The sequence below is a fragment of the Thalassophryne amazonica genome, chromosome 5 (genome assembly GCF_902500255.1).
Source record: "Thalassophryne amazonica chromosome 5, fThaAma1.1, whole genome shotgun sequence".
Lineage (NCBI taxonomy): Eukaryota > Metazoa > Chordata > Actinopteri > Batrachoidiformes > Batrachoididae > Thalassophryne > Thalassophryne amazonica.
Window position 1 is genome coordinate 52,874,179 of NC_047107.1, and position 20,434 is coordinate 52,894,612.

Sequence of the window (20,434 nt, forward strand, 5' to 3'; positions counted from 1 at the left end):
GGAGTAGGCAATCCATTGGTTTCCTGCTGAGAACCATGGCCTCAGATTTAGAGGTGCTGATCCTCATCCCAGCTGCTTCACACTCAGCTGCGAACCGATCCAGAGTGTTGGAAGTCACCGGCTGATGAAGCCAACAGGAAAACATCATCTGCAAAAAGCAGTGATGAGACCCTGAGCCCACCAAACTGGAAACCCTCCTCCCCGACTATGCCTCGATATCCTGTCCATGAATTTCACAAACGGGATTGGTGACAAAGCGCAGTAGTTTTGTGTAGTTATGTAGTGTTATGTAGTTTTAATCTGATTGCTGATTTAGAAATTCGTTAGTTTACTCGTTACTGAAAAAAGCGGTCAGATTAAAACTACATAACGCGTTACCACCATCCCTGATACTAGCACAGTACATATGCCTGATTTTTAGTTTTTGTGTAATCTCTAATACTTCCCAGGCCATGTGTGAAGTGTTGGCAGAGGTATGTGCTCTAGTTTTTCTCCTGCAACATGAACACATTATGACAAAATAAAACAATCCTGCAAGTGCTGAAGGATTTAAATCTAACAAAGGATTTAGTCATAAACTAAAGACTAATTAGCATAATTGTTAGCGTGTGTTGTGTGGATGTTGAGCTAAGTACTGCTGTCAGGACCATTTTAGAAAAACAAAATCCTTAATAACTAAGTTTCCTCTTTTAATACAGCTTTAATATTGGCTCAAATATTGTAGTAGAACATTGTCTAGCGCTCTTCTGTGTTCGGATGTTGCTGGGCTTCAGCCTTTTGCACGATCGACTTTTCAAACGTGTTTGCTACGTATCCATAATGGCTGTCTTTATTTGCCATTAATGAAAGCTAGCCGAGTGCACACATGCAGCAGTTGGCTGTGAAGTCAATTAGTCCTCATTGCCATTACAGAGTTGACATTAGTGTAGGCAGGCGTGTTTAGATTCGAGATGACAGACGACTTACTGCTATCGGGCTGCCAGACATTCCTCACCCTTCATCCCATGGGTGAAGCTATTGAAGCTGACTAAAATATGGAAACTTAACGGCTGCGTGTGTTTGCCAAGTTTGCCTTCATCTGCAAATGCAGCTCTTATAACTATAACTGCACAACATTCTAGGATGTATAAGACTCAAATACTGCACGGAATGTACAAGCGTGCACTGCCAATATGTTATTTCAGCACTGTATATCATGGCAGTAATGCTTAAACTGTAGGCTTTTACACACAATGGCCTTTTGTTGTGCAGGTTATTTATTGTGCTGGTGTGAGGTTGTGTGGAGCTGGTGGGTGAGTGCATCCAGGGGCTTGCATTGTTAGGGAATCAGTGGCTCTTGTTTGTGGAGCTGGGAGGGTTTGTTAACAATGCCTTTTTATGTCTCATAGTGCGTGCCTGTCTGCAAGCGTCTCCTCACAATTTTTGTTTGTGTGCCGTTTTGTTGTTGCTGTTTTTGTGCATGTGGATTAGGGTCAGCGTGCATAACCCCTCTCATTGTGTGCCATGTCCAAGCAGACCAGTTTTACATCGGGCACGTGTGTTAGTGTAAGTGCGCTTTCTGTATGGAGTAAGAGTGCAAATTATTTTGTGTGGCTGTGTGGAAAGTGTGGCACTGAAGGGGTTTATAACCAGGCCTTCCTCACAGAGCCTTTTGCCCTCCTTCCATTCATGTGATGGTATGGTCACAGAGTGGGGATTGGGGTGGGGTGGGGGGGGGGGGGTAGAGGATTAAGGAGGTAGAGGCAGTGCCTTGTTAAAGAAAAAGAAAAGGTTTGAGTGTGTCGATTGGATTAACTTGTTTGGGCTTATTAAGAGGGGAGACAGCAGCTTGTTAGAAGCACTGGATGGGGCGTCCCACAGTGAGACGGAAGGGTCACTATTCAATTAGTGCGACGCCCTGCCCCTGTTCATTGTGGAGGCATTCTGCTAGGCTCTTGGACTGAGGCTGTTCCTACAGAGTTGGAAGAAATTGTCTCTGGAGACATGTTGCTGTATATTCTCCACCACTAGATTAAAACCTGCAGCATGTTGGATAACTTTGCAGCATGGATGCAACGCTGAAGGCAAAATACTTGCACAAAATACTTGTGCAAGTATTTGCTCATTTTGAAATGGATGCCTGCAACACATTTCAAAAAAGCTGGGACAGGGGCAACAGAAGACTGGGAAAGTTGATGAATCCTCAAAGAACACCTGTTTGTAACATTCCATAGGTGAACAGGTGAATTGGAAACAGGTGAGTGTCATGATTGGCTATAAATGGAGCATCCCCAAAAGGCTCAGCCATTCACAAGCAAAGATGGGGTGAGGATCACCACTTTGTGAACAACTGCATGAAAAAAATAGTCCAACAGTTTAAGAACAATGTTTCTCAACGTTCAATTGCAAGGAATTTAGGGATTCCATCATCTACAGTCCATAATCAGAAGATTCAGAGAATCGGAGAACTTTCTACATGTAAGCGGCAAGGCCGAAAACCATCATTGAATGCCCGTGACCTTCGATCCCTCAGGCAGCACTGCCTTAAAAACCAACATCATAGTGTTGTCTTACCGCGTGGGCTCAGGAACACTTCAGAAAATTGTCAGTTAACACAGTTTGTCGCTACATCTACAAGTGCAAGTTAAAACTCTACCATGCAAAGTGAAAGCCATACATCAACAACATCCAGAAACGGCGCAGCCTTTTCTGGGCCTGAGCTCATTTGAAATGGACAGATGCAAAGTGTAAAAGTGTGCTGTGGTCTGATGAGTCCCCATTTCAAATTGTTTTTGGAAATCATGGACGTCATGTCCTCTGGACAAAAGAGGAAAAAGACCATCCAGATTGTTACCAGCGCAATGTTCAAAAGCCAGCATCTGTGATGGTATGGGGTGTGTTAGTGCCCATGGCATGGGCAACTTACACATCTGTGATGGCACCATCAATGCTGAAAAGTACATTCTGGATTTGGAGCAACACATGCTGCCATCCAAGCAACGTCTTTTTCAGGGACGTCCCTGCTTATTTCAGCAAGACAATGTCAAGCCACATTCTGCATGTTACAACAGTGTGGCTTTGTAGTAAAAGAGTGCGGGTACTAGACTGGCCTGCCTGCAGTCCAGACCTGTCACCCATTGAAAATGTGTGGCGCATTATGAAGCGCAAAATACGACAACAGAGACCCCGGACTGCTGAACAACTAAAGTTGTACATTAAGCAAGAATGAGAAAGAATTCCATCGACAAAGCTTCAACAATTAGTGTCCTCAGTTCCCAAACGCTTATTGAGTGTTGTTAGAAGGAAAGGTGATGTAACACAGTGGTAAACATACCACTGTCCCAGCTTTTTGAAATGTGTTGTAGGCATCCATTTCAAAATGAGCAAATATTTGCACAAAAACAATAAATTCATCAGTTTGAACATTAAATATCTTTCTTTGTGGTGTATTCAATTGAATATAGGTTGAAGAGGATTTGCAAATCATTGTATTCTGTTTTTATTTACATTTTACACAACGTCCCAACTTCATTGGAATTGGGGTTGTACATATATGTGTGTGTGTGTGTGTGTGTGTGTGTGTGTATGTATTGCATTGGGATACCAATTAAACAACTGCAAATTATAAAGAAGACAATACAGTCAAGTTAGCTCCAGGTCCTTTGCATCAGAGGTTACATTGTTGTTTGTTTCCACTGAGAAGGTTACAGACAAATTTTAATCAAATTTAGTGTGTGGTGAGGCACTGGAGAGATTTTGAGGTGGATTGGTATCCGTATGTTTATACATTTTTTGGGGGGGGGGGATTAACGACATTTCTTATGGACTCATCCTATCACATGTGCATGGTGACAGCACTAGAATTTAGAATTCAGTTTTAGAATGTCAATTGTAGATTTTTTTCTAAAAACATGCAGACAGATTGCTGTTCATTGCTGATGGTTTTGTCCCTCTGAGTGCCTCTACCCATCTATCTTGAATATTTGTGAGTCTTTCACATGATGTAGTAAAGACGGTGGAGGCCATCACAATTTATTCCAACTCGAAGCAGCGCCACAGCTTCACAGATGGGCATGAGTATCCCCTGTTGTGAGGGAACAGTGGAAATGTGGGCAATCAACACCTCACTTTGGCTAAAATATGCCATGCTAAGCTCCTAAAAAACCATATAAGCTAGTCAATCCTCTATAGAAACTTGGTGAACAGTATATTGTACAAACCTGACAGACTGCCTCGGCTTTCCCACTCTGTCCTTCTTTTAGCACATGTGCAGCAAAAAATTTAAAAAAAAGGGAAGAAAAAGAAAACACACACATACTCTCCGCTTATTCACCCATGACCACTCGCTTCCAACCCGCACTTGCGAGGATGCTTATCTGTCCGGACAGCTTTGGGTGTGGGGAGCCATCTCCTCTGCAGTTTAAGAACCTTTTAACTAAGAAATAGCCCTCTGCCGAGCCCACCGCCTCTTGATTCCGGCTTATTCCCTCATCTTTTGGGACTGATCTTCCGCCCCCATTCCATACCCTGCGGCACTGTTAGCAGAACAGGAAAGAAGCTGATAGGCATCCTGGGTTTCGAGATATCCTCGTGGTGCCGTAAGAGGAGAGCAGTGAGTGGATTTGATGAGTGAGTAAAGTGCAGGTGGTTTTAGATGCGACTGTGTGCATGTGCTTGCACTCATTCTCTAGTAGCTTCACAGGGGTTGACCTAGGCTTGGTAGGCTGTTTGAGGGGAGCTGAATGAAGGGTCAGAAGATTGTGGCTTAGAGATAGTTTCCTGCCATTGATAGACATCTGGTAAATAGTACAATAACCTAATAGGAGGAGACAAGGCTGAAGGAGGACATGAAAAACAAGCCATAGACTTGCTCTTTCTCTCTTGCTCTTAAAGGCAATAATAGAAGAAAATTGGTTCTTGAAATTGAATTGAAAAAAACTGGGCCTCTTTTAGTGCGGGATAATGCCTCAGAATACATTTGGTGAGCAGCAAATGGAGAAAAATGGAGGGTAGTTACGTGATTGTCTTTCACTTCACAGAGGGAAAACTGTTGAGGAATCCCCCCGTAAGACCGGCTTTTAGTCTCTATCTGCACCACGTCTCCTCCCTCAACTACTATCTGGGCTTTGAGGATGGGTTCACTGTGAAATTAGTATCCTCACAGAGAGGACACAGAAAAAGGATAATGTGAATAGCCAGTAATGAGCTGAAAGTGCCAGTGTGTTTGGGCCAGGCCTATCTGTGTGAGAGAGGAAATGGCACCGCAAGTAACCCTTTTTCTCTCTCTCTCAAGCACCTGGCGAGAAATAGAGTGGCTCCTCTCTTCCATCTGCAGACACACACACACACACAGAGGAAGTCTCAGTATAAAGGTTTCATTTACTGACACTAATGTGAATAAATGTGTCAAGCTTGTTCAAAAAGTTTTATGCTGATAGATTAGATTTAAAATTTTATATATATATATATATATATATATATATATATATATATAAAATTATATATATATATATAGGTGGCATGGTGGTTTATCAATCAATCAATCAATCAACTTTTTTCTTATATAGCGCCAAATCACAACAAACAGTTGCCCCAAGGCGCTCCATATTGCAAGGCAAGGCCATACAATAACCATGAAAAACCCCAACGGTCAAAACGACCCCCTATGAGCAAGCACTTGGCCACAGTGGGAAGGAAAAAACTCCCTTTTAACAGGAAGAAACCTCCAGCAGAACCAGGCTCAGGGAGGGGCAGTCTTCTGCTGAGACTGGTTGGGGCTGAGGGAAAGAACCAGGAAAAAGACATGCCGAGAAGGGGGGCAGAGATCGATCACTAATGATTAAATGCAGAGTGATGCATACGGAGCAAAAAAAGAAAGAAACAGTGCATCATGGGAACCCCCCCACAGTCTACGTCTAAAGCAACATAACCAAGGGATGGTCCAGGGTCACCCGATCCAGCCCTAACTATAAGCCTTAGCGAAAAGGAAAGTTTTAAGCCTAATCTTAAAAGTAGAGAGGGTATCTGTCTCCCTGATCTGAATTGGGAGCTGGTTCCACAGGAGAGGAGCCTGAAAGCTGAAGGCTCTGCCTCCCATTCTACTCTTACAAACCCTAGGAACTACAAGTAAGCCCGCAGTCTGAGAGCGAAGCGCTCTAATGGGGTAATATGGTACTACGAGGTCCCTAAGATAAGATGGGACCTGATTATTCAAAACCTTATAAGTAAGAAGAAGAATTTTAAATTCTATTCTAGAATTAACAGGAAGCCAATGAAGAGAGGCCAACACGGGTGAGATATGCTCTCTCCTGCTAGTCCCCGTCAGTACTCTAGGTGCAGCATTCTGAACCAACTGAAGGCTTTTTAGGGAACTTTTAGGACAACCTGATAATAATGAATTACAATAGTCCAGCCTAGAGGAAATAAATGCATGAATTAGTTTTTCAGCATCACTCTGAGACAAGACCTTTCTGATTTTAGAGATATTGCGTAAATGAAAAAAGGCAGTCCTACATATTTGTTTAATATGCGCTTTGAATGACATATCCTGATCAAAAATAACTCCAAGATTTCTCACAGTATTACCAGAGATCAGGGAAATGCCATCCAGAGTAACGATCTGGTTAGACACCATGCTTCCAAGATTTGTGGGGCCAAGTACAATAACTTCAGTTTTATCTGAGTTTAAGAGCAGGAAATTAGAGGTCATCCATGTCTTTATGTCTGTAAGACAATCCTGCAGTTTAGCTAATTGGTGTGTATCCTCTGGCTTCATGGATAGATAAAGCTGGGTATCATCTGCGTAACAATGAAAATTTAAGCAATACCGTCTAATAATACTGCCCAAGGGAAGCATGTAGAAAGTGAATAAAATTGGTCCTAGCACAGAACCTTGTGGAACTCCATAATTAACTTTAGTCTGTGAAGAAGATTCCCCATTTACATGAACAAACTGTAATCTATTAGACAAATATGATTCAAACCACCACAGCGCAGTGCCTTTAATACCTATGGCATGCTCTAATCTCTGTAATAAAATTTTATGGTCAACAGTATCAAAAGCAGCACTGAGGTCCAACAGAACAAGCACAGAGATAAGTCCACTGTCCGAAGCCATAAGAAGATTATTTGTAACCTTCACTAATGCTGTTTCTGTACTATGATGAATTCTAAAACCTGACTGAAACTCTTCAAATAGACCATTCCTCTGCAGGTGATCAGTTAGCTGTTTTACAACTACCCTCTCAAGAATCTTTGAGAGAAAAGGAAGGTTGGAGATTGGCCTATAATTAGCTAAGATAGCTGGGTCAAGTGATGGCTTTTTAAGTAATGGTTTAATTACTGCCACCTTAAAGGCCTGTGGTACATAACCAACTAACAAAGATAGATTGATCATATTAAGATTGAAGCATTAAATAATGGTAGGACTTCCTTGAGCAGCCTGGCAGGAATGGGGTCTAATAAGCATGTTGATGGTTTGGATGAAGTAACTAATGAAAATAACTCAGACAGAACAATCGGAGAGAAAGAGTCTAACCAAATACCGGCATCACTGAAAGCAGCCAAAGATAACGATACATCTTTGGGATGGTTATGAGTAATTTTTTCTCTAATAGTCAAAAATTTTGTTAGCAAAGAAAGTCATGAAGTCATCACTAGTTAAAGTTAATGGAATACTCAGCTCAATAGAGCTCTGACTCTTTGTCAGCCTGGCTACAGTGCTGAAAAGAAACCTGGGGTTGTTCTTATTTTCTTCAATTAGTGATGAGTAGAAAGATGTCCTAGCTTCACGGAGGGCTTTCTTATAGAGCAACAAACTCTTTTTCCAGGCTAAGTGAAGATCTTCTAAATTAGTGAGACGCCATTTCCTCTCCAACTTACGGGTTATCTGCTTTAAGCTACGAGTTTGTGAGTTATACCACGGAGTCAGACACTTATGATTTAAAGCTCTCTTTTTCAGAGGAGCTACAGCATCCAAAGTTGTCTTCAATGAGGATGTAAAACTATTGACGAGATACTCTAGCTCCCTTACAGAGTTTAGGTAGCTACTCTGCTCTGTATTGGTATATGACATTAGAGAACATAAAGAAGGAATCATATCCTTAAACCTAGTTACAGCGCTTTCTGAAAGACTTCTAGTGTAATGAAACTTATTCCCCACTGCAGGGTAGTCCATCAGGGTAAATGTAAATGTTATTAAAAAATGATCAGACAGAAGGAAGTTTTCAGGGAATACTGTTAAGTCTTCTATTTCCATACCATAAGTCAGAACAAGATCTAAAATATGATTAAAGTGGTGGGTGGACTCATTTACTTTTTGAGCAAAGCCGATAGAGTCTAATAATAGATTAAATGCAGTGTTGAGGCTGTCATTCTCAGCATCTGTGTGGATGTTAAAATCGCCCACTATAATTATCTTATCTGAGCTAAGCACTAAGTCAGACAAAAGGTCTGAAAATTCACAGAGAAACTCACAGTAACGACCAGGGGACGATAGATAATAACAAATAAAACTGGTTTTTGGGGACTTCCAATTTGGATGGACAAGACTAAGAGACAAGCTTTCAAATGAATTAAAGCTCTGTCTAGGTTTTTGATTAATTAATAAGCTGGAATGGAAGATTGCTGCTAATCCTCCGCCCCGGCCCATGCTACGAGCATTCTGACAGTTAGTGTGACTCGGGGGTGTTGACTCATTTAAACTAACATATTCATCCTGCTGTAACCAAGTTTCTGTTAGGCAGAATAAATCAATACGTTGATCAATTATTATATCATTTACCAACAGGGACTTAGAAGAAAGAGACCTAATGTTTAATAGACCACATTTAACTGTTTTAGTCTGTGGTGCAATTGAAGGTGCTATATTATTTTTTCTTTTTGAATTTTTATGCTTAAATAGATTTTTGCTAGTTATTGGTGGTCTGGGAGCAGGCACCGTCTCTACGGGGATGGGGTAATAAGGGGATGGCAGGGGGAGAGAAGCTGCAGAGAGGTGTATAAGACCACAGCTCTGCCTCCTGGTCCCAACGCTAGACAGTCACAGTTTGGAGGATCCAAAAAAATTGGCCAGATTTCTAGAAATGAGAGCTGCTCCCTCTAAAGTGGGATGGATGCCGTCTCTCCTAACAAGACCAGGTTTTCCCCAGAAGCTTTGCCAATTATCAATGAAGCCCACCTCATTTTTGGACACCACTCAGACAGCCAGCAATTCAAGGAGAACATGCGGCTAAACATGTCACTCCCGGTCTGATTGGGGAGGGGCCCAGAGAAAACTACAGAGTCCGACATTGTTTTTGCAAAGTTACACACCGATTTAATGTTAATTTTAGTGACCTCCGATTGGCGTAACCGAGTGTCATTACTGCCGACGTGAATTACAATCTTACCAAATTTACGCTTAGCCTTAGCCAGCAATTTCAAATGTCCTTCGATGTCGCCTGCTCTGGCCCCCGGAAGACAATTGACAATGGTTGCTGGTGTCGCTAACTTCACATTTCTCAAAACAGAGTCGCCAATAACCAGAGTTTGATCCTCGGCGGGTGTGTCGTCGAGTGGGGAAAAACGGTTAGAGATGTGAACGGGTTGACGGTGTACACGGGGCTTCTGTTTAGGGCTACGCTTCCTCCTCACAGTCACCCAGTCAGCCTGCTTTCCCGACTGCACGGGATCTGCCAGGGGGGAACTAACGGCGGCTAAGCTACCTTGGTCCGCACCAACTACAGGGGCCTGGCTAGCTGTAGAATTTTCCACGGTGCGGAGCCGAGCCTCCACTTCGCCCAGCCTGGCCTCCAAAGCTACGAATAAGCTGCACTTATTACAAGTACCGTTACTGCTAAAGGAGGCCGAGGAATAACTAAACATTTCACACCCAGAGCAGAAAAGTGCGGGAGAGACAGGAGAAGCCGCCATGCTAATCGGCTAAGAGCTAGTAGCTACGCTAAGCTAGCGGATTCCCAAAAACACACAAAGTGAATAATGTGCAAATAATCCAGAGGTGATTCAGCAGAAGGAGTGCCCCAATCAAGGCACCAAACAGGCCATGAAGCAGCACAGGCAACGCACGACAACGGTGCTAAAATAAAATAAAAAAATAAAAAATAAAAACGAAAGCGTTAGCAAGCTAGTTAGCCTGCCAACGCTAATGAAAGTTAGCTGATAAAAGTGCTCCGTCGCGATGTTTCGACCGTTAGAGGTCTTCCTTAGGCGTTGGAGCACAGTAAAAAGTAAAAAAAAAAATAAATTAAAAAGTAAAAAAGTCAGGTAGCAGTCTCTGTGTAAACAGTCCCAACACTGTCTAAGAAACACGAAGAGCTGAGTGAATGCAGATGGACAGGGCTGTCCCACAGGTGTCTCCTGTTTAGTGGTTAGCACTGTTGCCTCACAGCGAGAAGTTCGTGGGTTCAATTCCTGCCTGTGGCCTTTCTGTGTGGAATTTGCATGTTCTCCCCGTGTTTGCGTGGGTTTCGTCCGGGTGCTCCGTTTTCTTCCCACATCCAAAGACATGCGGGTTAGGTGGATTGGAATCTTTAAATTGTCCATAGGTGTGCGACTGAGTGTGATTGTGTTTGTTTGTGGCCTGTGACAGACTGGTGTCCTGTCCTGGGTGTGCCCCACCTCGTGCTCTATGACTGCTGGGATAGGCTCCAGCCCCCGCGACCCTTGATTGGACAAAGCGGTTGAAGGTGTGTGTGTGTGTGTGTGTGTGTGTGTGTGTGTGTGTGTGTGTGTGTGTGTGTGTGTGTGTGTGTGTGTGTATTATATATTGAAATTTGTCGAGCTTTTCATCAGACAGCGCTTGTACTTCAGCGAATACTGCAAATATTTCCAGATGGTTTACAGTGTACTGATAATAATAATAATAATAATAATAATAATAATAAGCTCATTCAAATTGTCATTTGTCACCAAAACAAACCCTGCCATGTTTGTTTTTAAGCTAAGCACTGTCACAGCTACTGTGAATGTGCCCACTGGTCGCGCCGTTCAATAGCACAAACCATATTGTTCCAAAATTGCACACAAAATAGCACTAAAATTGCATGGTAAATGGAACACAATACAAATGGTATAAATAATCTGTGTCATTTAACACTGTCAGTGTTAGCTTTACACTGGTGATTTTACTGTGTATTCACACACACACACACATACACACACATATCTTCAACTGATTATTCAAGATTGGGTCGTGGGGAGCTGGAGCTTATCCCAGCAGACATAGGGTGTGAGGCAGGGTACACCCTAGACAGGACGCTAGTCTGTCGCAGAGCCACATATAGACAAACACATACATTCACACTTGCACACACACCCTACAGACAATTTGTCATTGGATGTGGGAGGAAGCCGGAGCACCTGGAGGGAACCCACACAAACACATGGAGAACATGCAAACTCCACACAGAAAGGCCACAGGTGGGAATCAAACCCATGACTGTCTCACTGTGAGGCAACATTGTTACCCACTAAGTCGCCATGCTGCCACACACTTTTGTTTTTGCTCCCATTTTTGTCATAAGCTGAACTCAAGGATCTAAAACACTTTCTATATACACCTATTTCTCTACAATATTGTTCACAAATCTGTCTAAATCTGTTAGTGGGCACTTCTCCTTTGCCAAGATAATTCATCACACCTCAGAGGTGTGGCATATCAAGATGCTAATTAGATAGCATGATTATTGCACAAGTGTGCCTTAGGCTGGCCACAATAAAAGGCCACTCTGAACCTCTCACCCCTGCCACATTTCTTCATGTAATATGGAGTTGCATTAGGAAGGTCATCTGGTGTAGAACACGTGCCAAATCAACATGCAGATCTGTACCTTGGATCTGCTGTGGTGACCCCTAATGAAAACAAGGGAGCAGCCAAAGGGACTTACTTTACTTTTATATAGTCCAAGCACAAACGTTTTAAGAACATTAGACTTAACATTCTGGGAATGTTTCTGTTAACATTATTGTCAAATGTTCTGGGAACCAAAACTAAACTTTCCTTAAAAATGTTCCCAAAATGTTTGGCTTAACTTTCTCAAAATGTTTGTGTTCACATTACTATCAAATGTTCTGGGAAACAAAAATAAACTTTCCTTAAAACGTTCATAGAACTGTACAGCAAATGTTCTGATAACATTAACAGTCGTTCTTCTAACATTTTGGGAACTTTATTTTGTTAGCTGGGTAAAGTTCTAATTGTGTCAGCAGGTCTTCAAGCCAGAAGTTAAATACAGTTAAATATATTTACTTATTACTAATATCTGATGAGTAAGTTGGCAGCACAGTGGTTAGCACCGTTTCCTCACAGCAAGCAGGTCATGTGATCGCTTCCCGCCTGGGCCTTTCTGTGTGGAATTTGCACGTTTTCCCAGTGTTTGTGTGGGTTGCTCCTGCTTCCTCCCACCTCCAAAGACATGCAGGTCAGGTGAACTCTGAGCTCTTACTGTAATGGAAGATGATGTCACATTTCTATCTGATGCCTCCAACTTGTTCATCAGTTCCTTAATTGTTTTCTTGAGCTTTTGGTGGAAACAAACCAAACAGCCAAGGCATAACCTTGGCATGCACCATAATGTAAGACCCCTAAAAAAGAAGAACAAGCTCTAAAACATACATAGCTGAATGTCAGTCTGCATAATGGTGCAGAAAAGGACTAATAGTCAAGTGTAGTTCGCAGATTTAGAGGTTGACAAATTGGATTATGGGTTTAGTTCAATATAGCTGAAGATGGTGTTTCACCTTCATGGACCACTGTGCTCTACTGAGTATCCCTCTAATCTCATTTTAAAAAAAATGTATGAGTGTAATGTGATATTCTTGGCAGGAGCCATGTATTATTTTGAAAAAAAAAAACCTGCTCTGGATCTTAAAAAGTACCATTCAAAATAAGAACACCATTCAGCCTTAATTACACGCAGCAAGATCAGCATTGCTTCCATTCATCTGTAGAACCCCTTTCCTCTATTTCTAAGTCCTTAAAGTCATTTAAATTACACATTTTTCCAAAGCACATGAACTAAAGTGAATCCATCATACAGTGCAACTAAATGATAATTATGGCAGGAAATCTGGATCACATTATAACTGCTCTAAGCAGCAATTAATTCACTTAATACAGAAAATAGACTAAGTTGTATTTCAAATGCTGTTTAAATTTGGACTGCCTTATAAATAAGTAAGCTCTTTAATGTGATCCGCAGGGTCCCGAATGTGAACTTGAGCAAAAAATTCATCAGCAATAATAGCCTTATTTTTGATGTCTTTTGCAGATATTCAAAGTCTAATGATTTAAATGAAAATTATTTTGAGTTAAAATAAAAATAAAATTATAAATGACTGAAATAGATGTGAAGTTATTAATTCTGTAAAGTGCTTGTATGTGTAAAAGTGTAGAATTGGTGTTATGGCCTAAGGTGGTAGTTAGTCTTTTGAGCAGAAGCCGGTTTTGGCCACATCCTGTTCTTAGTGTTTTTCAACCTAATCTATATTTATCTGTGTTGAATAAGAGCAATTTATGAACTGCCATTAATTTACCTCGTAATCATAGTAATTGCTTTCTTTCCTATTAAAATGATAATCTATAAAACAAAGTAATGGACTGACGGCAGGTGGCTAAATGTTCATTTAGTGATTCAGGGAGAAAATAAATAACCGGAGACCAGCCTGTGACAGGCGCCTGAGGAATCATTTTTCAATAATCCGTCACACATCAGAGCAGGCGACGCCGCCGCCACTGACAGCATGGATGAAATATTTGTCTGTGGTTTTTTTTGTTGTTGTTGTTGTTTTGTTTTGTTTTGAGCGGATTGTGGTCCAGATGAAAACGATAATGCTTTATATTGGTGCTTTCTGAAAAAGACTTCTATGCTGTTACACGCACTGGGCCTCATGTATCAATGTTGCGCACTTGTGGCGTAAATTTACGGCGTAAACTTGAAATACACCAAAGTTGCCGTGACATGTATCAAGCAGTGCGCACCTGCCCATTTCTGGCGTACGCCTGACGTGATCTTGATAAATGCGGCAGGTGGAAACGATCGTAATTATAATAAACACACCCATAAATATTCAGACTCCGCTTCAGACACACCCTCATTTTACGACATAGAAGCCGGAAAGACGGCAATGAAAAAGAACTCCACCAGTCACGACGCGTGCCAATAGAGCGTCAAAAGCGGCTGTCGTATCAATTGTTTTGTAGTATATAATCAATAAAGTGTTACAGTGGTCCCTCATTAATCGCTGGACTTACGTTCTAAAATATAGCCCGAAATACGCGAAACCGCGACGTAGTCAGCGTTATTTTTTACAATTATTATAGACGTTTCAAAGCTGTAAAACCCCTCACTACACAGTTTATACACTTTCTCAATCAGGCATGAACATTTTCTCACTTTTCTCTCGTGTGTAAACACTCTCAAAGTTCAAACCTTAGTAGGAAAATAATACCAAACTGTTTTCAGGCCCAAACATTTGTTTGAGAAATAAAAATAGAACGTTTTCCTATAAATAATTATGATGGCATTTAGAACTAACAAATTAATTTTAACGATCAACGAACGAGGTCGGACACATAAGAAATTACTAATAGTGACTCACCAGTATTTCACAGATCGGGCCTCTGCGTCCTGACGCCGCACCTTTTCCCACTCACATCTGGCTGCAGCAGGTGTTGGTTTCCGTGTGACAAACACAGTTATGAGTAGTTGTTGGCGCTCTTTTTTCTTCTGGGCAACAAGATTCTTATAAACAGATACGCAGAACACAGAACACTATAAAAAAAAGGCATGCAAAATTGGACTAAATACTCCGCCAGACTCCGAGGCCACGACAGGTGAACGGCGTTATAGCGAGGGACCACTGTATTGACATGTGGATATTTGCTCGCTCAATTAATAAGACACACCTAATCTGTCAGATTTCTTTATTTTTTAAATGTATTTCTGTATTTATTTTATTGTGACAACCGAATGGAGACGACAAAACCTGGCTGCAGCACGGGCGAATTAAGGGAATGACGAAACTACAGTTGTTATTATCAATTTCATAGTCTAAAACGATCACACCACATGAAGTTAAGCTCAGCGCTGCTCTGGCTCCAGGCTCGAAGTCTGGAGAAAAGGGCGAGCAGCGCTTTCTTTGCAGTCAGCGCTGTGACCACGGATCGTGCTCCATAACAATCCCGCAACAGCGGGATTTGTATTGATTATTATGTAGTATAATCAGGAAAGTGTTATTTATGTAACGTATGCATTGATTTGTATAATGGCACTGTTTATCATGTTGATCATCTTCATTTTTATGTGGATTCCAGCGCTGGTTCATTTTGGTGTATAATTTACGCCACCTCTCGACCTGGTGTATATTTTCAGCGCAGCGTACGCCAACGACCACATTGATAAATGCCAAGTAGCACAGCCGTTTTGGTGTACACCCCATATACGCTCAAATATCGCCGTACGCAACGTTGATACATGAGGCCCACTAAGAGTATATAGTTCCTAACTACTGTCCTGTAAGCGAACTAGCGGGGGAAGAATCATGATCAGAGCAGACCGAAATGGTTTGCTTCAGCTGTTCTCGTGTGGTACATTATCCAAGTAGAAGACTTTCTAATCAGTCATCATTGTGCTACGTGACACTGGTATGTTGCTGATGAATGATATCCTCCATCCTGCTCGATTGTTGAGGGTTCTCAGCGAGGCAGCCGCTGGCTTTTCTTTTTGTTTCATATAGCTGTGTCCTGTGTTTCCGTTGGGACTGTGATAGGCTTTTTGAGAGGAAACTAGAAGCAACTGGCTCCCTGTTCCTGAGCGAAGGTGGCTGTGGGGAAAGAGACGGAGGAAAGAGAGAGTGCAGAGCTGGAGATTTATGGCCTAGAGGGAGATTGATTAGTGCCGTCACTAGTCCTGATGTACGGTTGGCAGTCTCTCCCTCCCAACTCATCCACATTTGCTCAGACACACACACACGCACGCATATATGCAACCATACGGTGCAGAATCCAGCTACACACACACGCAGACACTGCTCAGTCCCCCAGGCCCTTCCTGACAGTCCCCCAGAGCTGTTGCATGTTAACTTCTAGCAGACAGACTGCTGTTTTCTCAGCATTACCCTTTTTTTTTTTTTTTTGCTGTCCATAGATAACACCATCAATCACCACATGCACACAACCGTGGGAGGAATGTGTGAATGTGTGCGTCTGTATCCTTGTGAAGGTTTTTGTTTTGAGTGGGGCTTCACAGACAGGAGACGCGGTTGAATGGCTGTGTGAATGTGATGTTTGAAGCTGGCGAGTGAGTGGCGCGGGCTGTGCTCTGAACCCGTGTCAACTCTGCAGCCCCGGTGCAGGTGTGTGTTTATCATTCAGTGCAGCGAGCGTCGAGGCAGGCAGCTGTAGGCATGCTTCCTCAATTAAATCCCAGGTGAGAAAGCTCGCCCAACTCGCCTGCAGCCGGTTGCTGCCGGCTTTATGCGTGAAGCTTTGACCTTGAACCGTTCAGCTTCACCTCTCACCACTGTTGTTGTGTTCTTTCAGGTTGGCTGCAGAACTCCCCCGGCTGTCGTACTGTGCCCACCTCGCCATGCTGGCCTGTCTGCAGAGGAGGCAAAACCCTCCACCCCAACACCCAGTGTGTGCCAGCAAGACACTGGAGCTGCCGCAAGCCCTAGGACGGAAATGTGAGTTAACACAGTAAAGGTACCCTGACACTTGCACAACTTTGATCCGCGCACTTGCACACACTTCATCGTGACAATCTCACCCGCTACGCTTTGTTCCACTGAATGCTGCATCTATAAAATAATTATTTTGTAGTGGATTAACCATTTTTTCTCAGAGTTGGCTGTTGAAAACACCTCTAATCACTTCCAGAATCACAGAGGACCATTTCAGCTGGAGCTTTTCTCTCTCTCTCTCTCTCTCTCTCTCTCTCTCTCTCTCTCTCTCTCTCTCTCTCTCTCTCTCTGTCTGTCTGTCTCTTTCTCTCTCTCGTGTGCTTCATGAGGTGGAGAATGTATTTGGAACAGTCTAAAAGGTAATTATTTGTCATGTTTATATTATAATAGCTTGGTTAAACAGTTGCATGTTCATTCCTTCTTGTGAGCAGCTGTAAAAGTATGTTTATGATGGATTTAACATCTCATTATAATCAATCAGACGCACTGCGCTCTGATGTGGTGCGCTTACGCAGTCACTTGCACTCACACGCAGTGTTTTTGAATTGTTTGCGCAATGTTCACGTGAAGTTCATGCAACTAATGCGTGATGGAGATTTTGAACATTTAAAAATTTTCTTTGCGCACTTGCACAAAACTGCGCATAGTTTGCAATGGTGTATAACGGTTTGTGAAGAGTTTACTCTCCTGGACGGCAGAGTGTGTGCAAGTGCGCAGATCAAAGTCGTGCAAGTGTCATGGTGCCTTAACAGGGAGCAACAGAGGTCAGGAGTTCAGTTTGCTGAAAGCAACGAGTGGAGCTTGTATTTGTAGCTTGTATTTAATCTGTAGGTCACTCTGACGGATGGAAATGGGTAGTTAAGCCACGATGAAGGAAAACTGTTTCCAGTTTGTGTTGTTTGTCACAGGGCCCCCTCACCACATGGAGGAATTGTAAACACTTTCATTCTTGCTGCACGTAGACCTTGGATTGCTTCTGTTGTTTAGCTGCTCATTGAAGAGGGCAGTTTAGCTGTGCTGATTGTGCAGTCGTGGCAACAGGGCTGAACAGGCCATGTTTAATGTGCCTCGCTGGCTCTGGGTGACCCTGAGGGTCTGTAAACATTTACAGTGTCTGGCCCCAGTTGTGCCGGCCGTCTGTAAAGCACGACAGCTGCTGTGTTTGCTCCCAGAGCACCACCCTCTGTCCACTCACAAAAACGGTGTAAAGGGGCCGATATGAGCCGGCGCTGAAAGCTGTTACATAGCAGGCCAATCTAGTTCAAACCAGTTTGGGATTAAAGAGCTTTTAGACATCTGCAGGGTGAGAGTCTACCTTAATTTTGTTGCAAGCCATTTGCGCTGTTTTCTGATGAGAAAGTTTGCTTGTCCTCAGTGGCCTTTGTTTACATGTCAGCCCCACGAGTTTTCTCAAGCCGATTAAAAGCGCTGCCGGATGGAGAGCAGGGGAGCGCTAACCTAGCTGTTTTTATCACAGCTTAGAAAGGCTTAGTGGGGAATAGCAGGTTCTGGGCTTCTTCAGGGGGACATCAGAGATGTAAGCGGCGCAGTGAAAGGCTTTAAAAAGCTCTGATTGGCTCCAGGTGAAGACACAAAGCGACGTCTGTGTTCTTTCTCAGCTTCTCTCTGGCCAATTAGCTTCGTCTCGGCTCAACATCTTCCATTGCTCCCCGCGGAGCGGAGGAGTCGCAGGCAATAAGGTCACCGGGTGCCACCTCTGTCCTCAGATCTGTTGTTGTTTTTGTTGCGTCTGGTGCCATTGGATGATGCTGTATGTGCGCGGGAGCGAGTGATAGACGCATTTGGCAGGGGCAGCTCTTCAGCTGAGCGAGGTTCAGCCATGCAGGCTCACTAATGAGGTTTCACAGAGAGGTGAAGTGAAAAGGAGGACAAAGAGAAACAGTGCAAAATAGAAATACAGGAGGTAAAGAAGGAACAGGAGAGGCAGAAATGGAGCGAGTCCTTAACAGTTGTCTTAATCGATTCACTCTTTCCAATTTTGTAGGATTAGCCCACTTCCTCTCAGGGCCTTTTATTGAGGGGCAGCCAGTGGGACTCAAGACTCAAATCAATAGAGAAAAAGAACAGTCTCCCAGTCTTCCCTTTGCCCTCCGTCTCACTGACCCTCTCTTTCTGACTCGCACTTTCTCTCTCTCTCCCTCTCTCTCCTCTCTCTCTTTTTCCCTCACCTGTTAAACCCTTTGATTGAAAGACTGCCACAACGGCCGACTTGAGGTTCATAATGAGGATGTTTGAACATAATAGCCCCCTTTCTGCCCTTAGAGGCGGGAGGGGAGGAGGAGCAAGTGTTGGATTTCGACCACTGTGCAGCTCCTGGCCTCAATAAGGCAATTGTTTGTCCGGGCCCAGAAAGGCCACAGAAAGACCTGCCTGCATAAGTGGGCACACTCAGGTCGCCGGGCTGAGCAGGTCACCCCATGACTGATTGTTCACAGCCCAGTTTGTGCCACCATGGAAGGGGGAAACGGGTAAGGTGACCTGGCCTTTCAACAGGAGGCTTAATACCAGAAAGGAGAGACAGAGTGAGCACACGGAGAGGAGATTACCTGGCAGTGCGACGGAAGTGACCGATGTCATTTGCATCCGTTGTCCTTTAGGAAAAAGCAGCATCCTCGTGCATGTGAGAGAGTCGGGGTGGCGGAGTAGTTAGGATGAAAGGGCAAGAAGGATTTAGAAATGCATGCAGATGCTGAGTGGCTGCACAGTTCATTGACGCTACTCCCATTAAAAATCCCTCATACCCTCAATAAAAAAGGACTTAACTGGCTCTACCATCAGCTGGTAGCGTTCAGATCGGCTCGCCAGACAATCAATTTCCCCGGAGCGCACAGAGCTTAGCGGGAGAAACGGGAGGCGGGGAGCGGGATGTTTCCATTATCACAGCCCGCTCTCTGTCTGGGCTTTTCTTTGGGGGGGTGAGGTAGGATGGAGTGGGGTGTGTGGAGAAGGAAAAGGAGGGAGCAGCAGCAGGCGACAAGGAACGACAGACAAGTAGAGAGCAGGGAGAAAGGGAGCTGGCTTTTCAAAAAGCCATTGACCGCCTGCCCTTAAAAATATCATATTGGATTAGCCTCACAGGAGCGGCCTTTTGATAATTTTTTTTCTTTGGCTGTAGAATTAAAAGAAGTGCAGAGCATTACTTGAATTATAAATCATAGGCACTTGCTTCCACTGCACCCAAATTCCACGCATATGTGGCTGCACTCTCCAGTGCCAGCTCCTGTCATTTTTAATTAAACACCCCCCCCCTCACTGGTGACATTTGTAGCCCCCCTCCCTTCGTCCTCCCCTCCGTGTCTCTCTACTGCTGCCCTAGATGGAGACATGAAAGGCAGACACGGCAGCAGAGCCAGGGCTTCTCATCACGTGGTGCCCAAGGGAGAGGGCACCCATCCAGACAGATGAGAGAGAGAAAGACCCCGCAGGGGGAGCGGCATGAATGGCCGCCACTGACCCAAGCCACCCTCTGCCAACAGCGCCCTCTCTCACCATTCAGACCTTTACTTACTTGTGCTCATCTTCTGTGGCTCCGGGTCTTAATGACACTATAGTCTGCTCCCAGAAAGTCAGTAGTCCCCACATAATCCCTCCAACAACCTCACATTTCCATTGAAAATCTGATTTCAGCTTCACTTTCGAAACACCAACAACCACACTCTGACTGATCTAGACCAAAAACGCCCCCAGCTACCACAGCAACCCTGAGAAAATGCACTTGTCTGAAATCAGCTGAACAAGGTCACACCAGTCAAAT

General features: G+C 43.6%; 1 protein-coding gene across 1 annotated transcript in view; it reads left to right on the plus strand.

The window, feature by feature from the left end:
- Positions 1 to 20,434, plus strand: part of fam222a (family with sequence similarity 222 member A) — a 143,983-nt gene that overhangs the window by 55,532 nt on the left and 68,017 nt on the right. The window contains exon 2 of the mRNA XM_034170243.1: positions 16,520 to 16,662. Within this exon, the coding sequence (XP_034026134.1) occupies positions 16,566 to 16,662 (97 nt within the window). The 5' untranslated portion in view covers positions 16,520 to 16,565. The remainder of the gene's footprint in view (positions 1 to 16,519; positions 16,663 to 20,434) is intronic.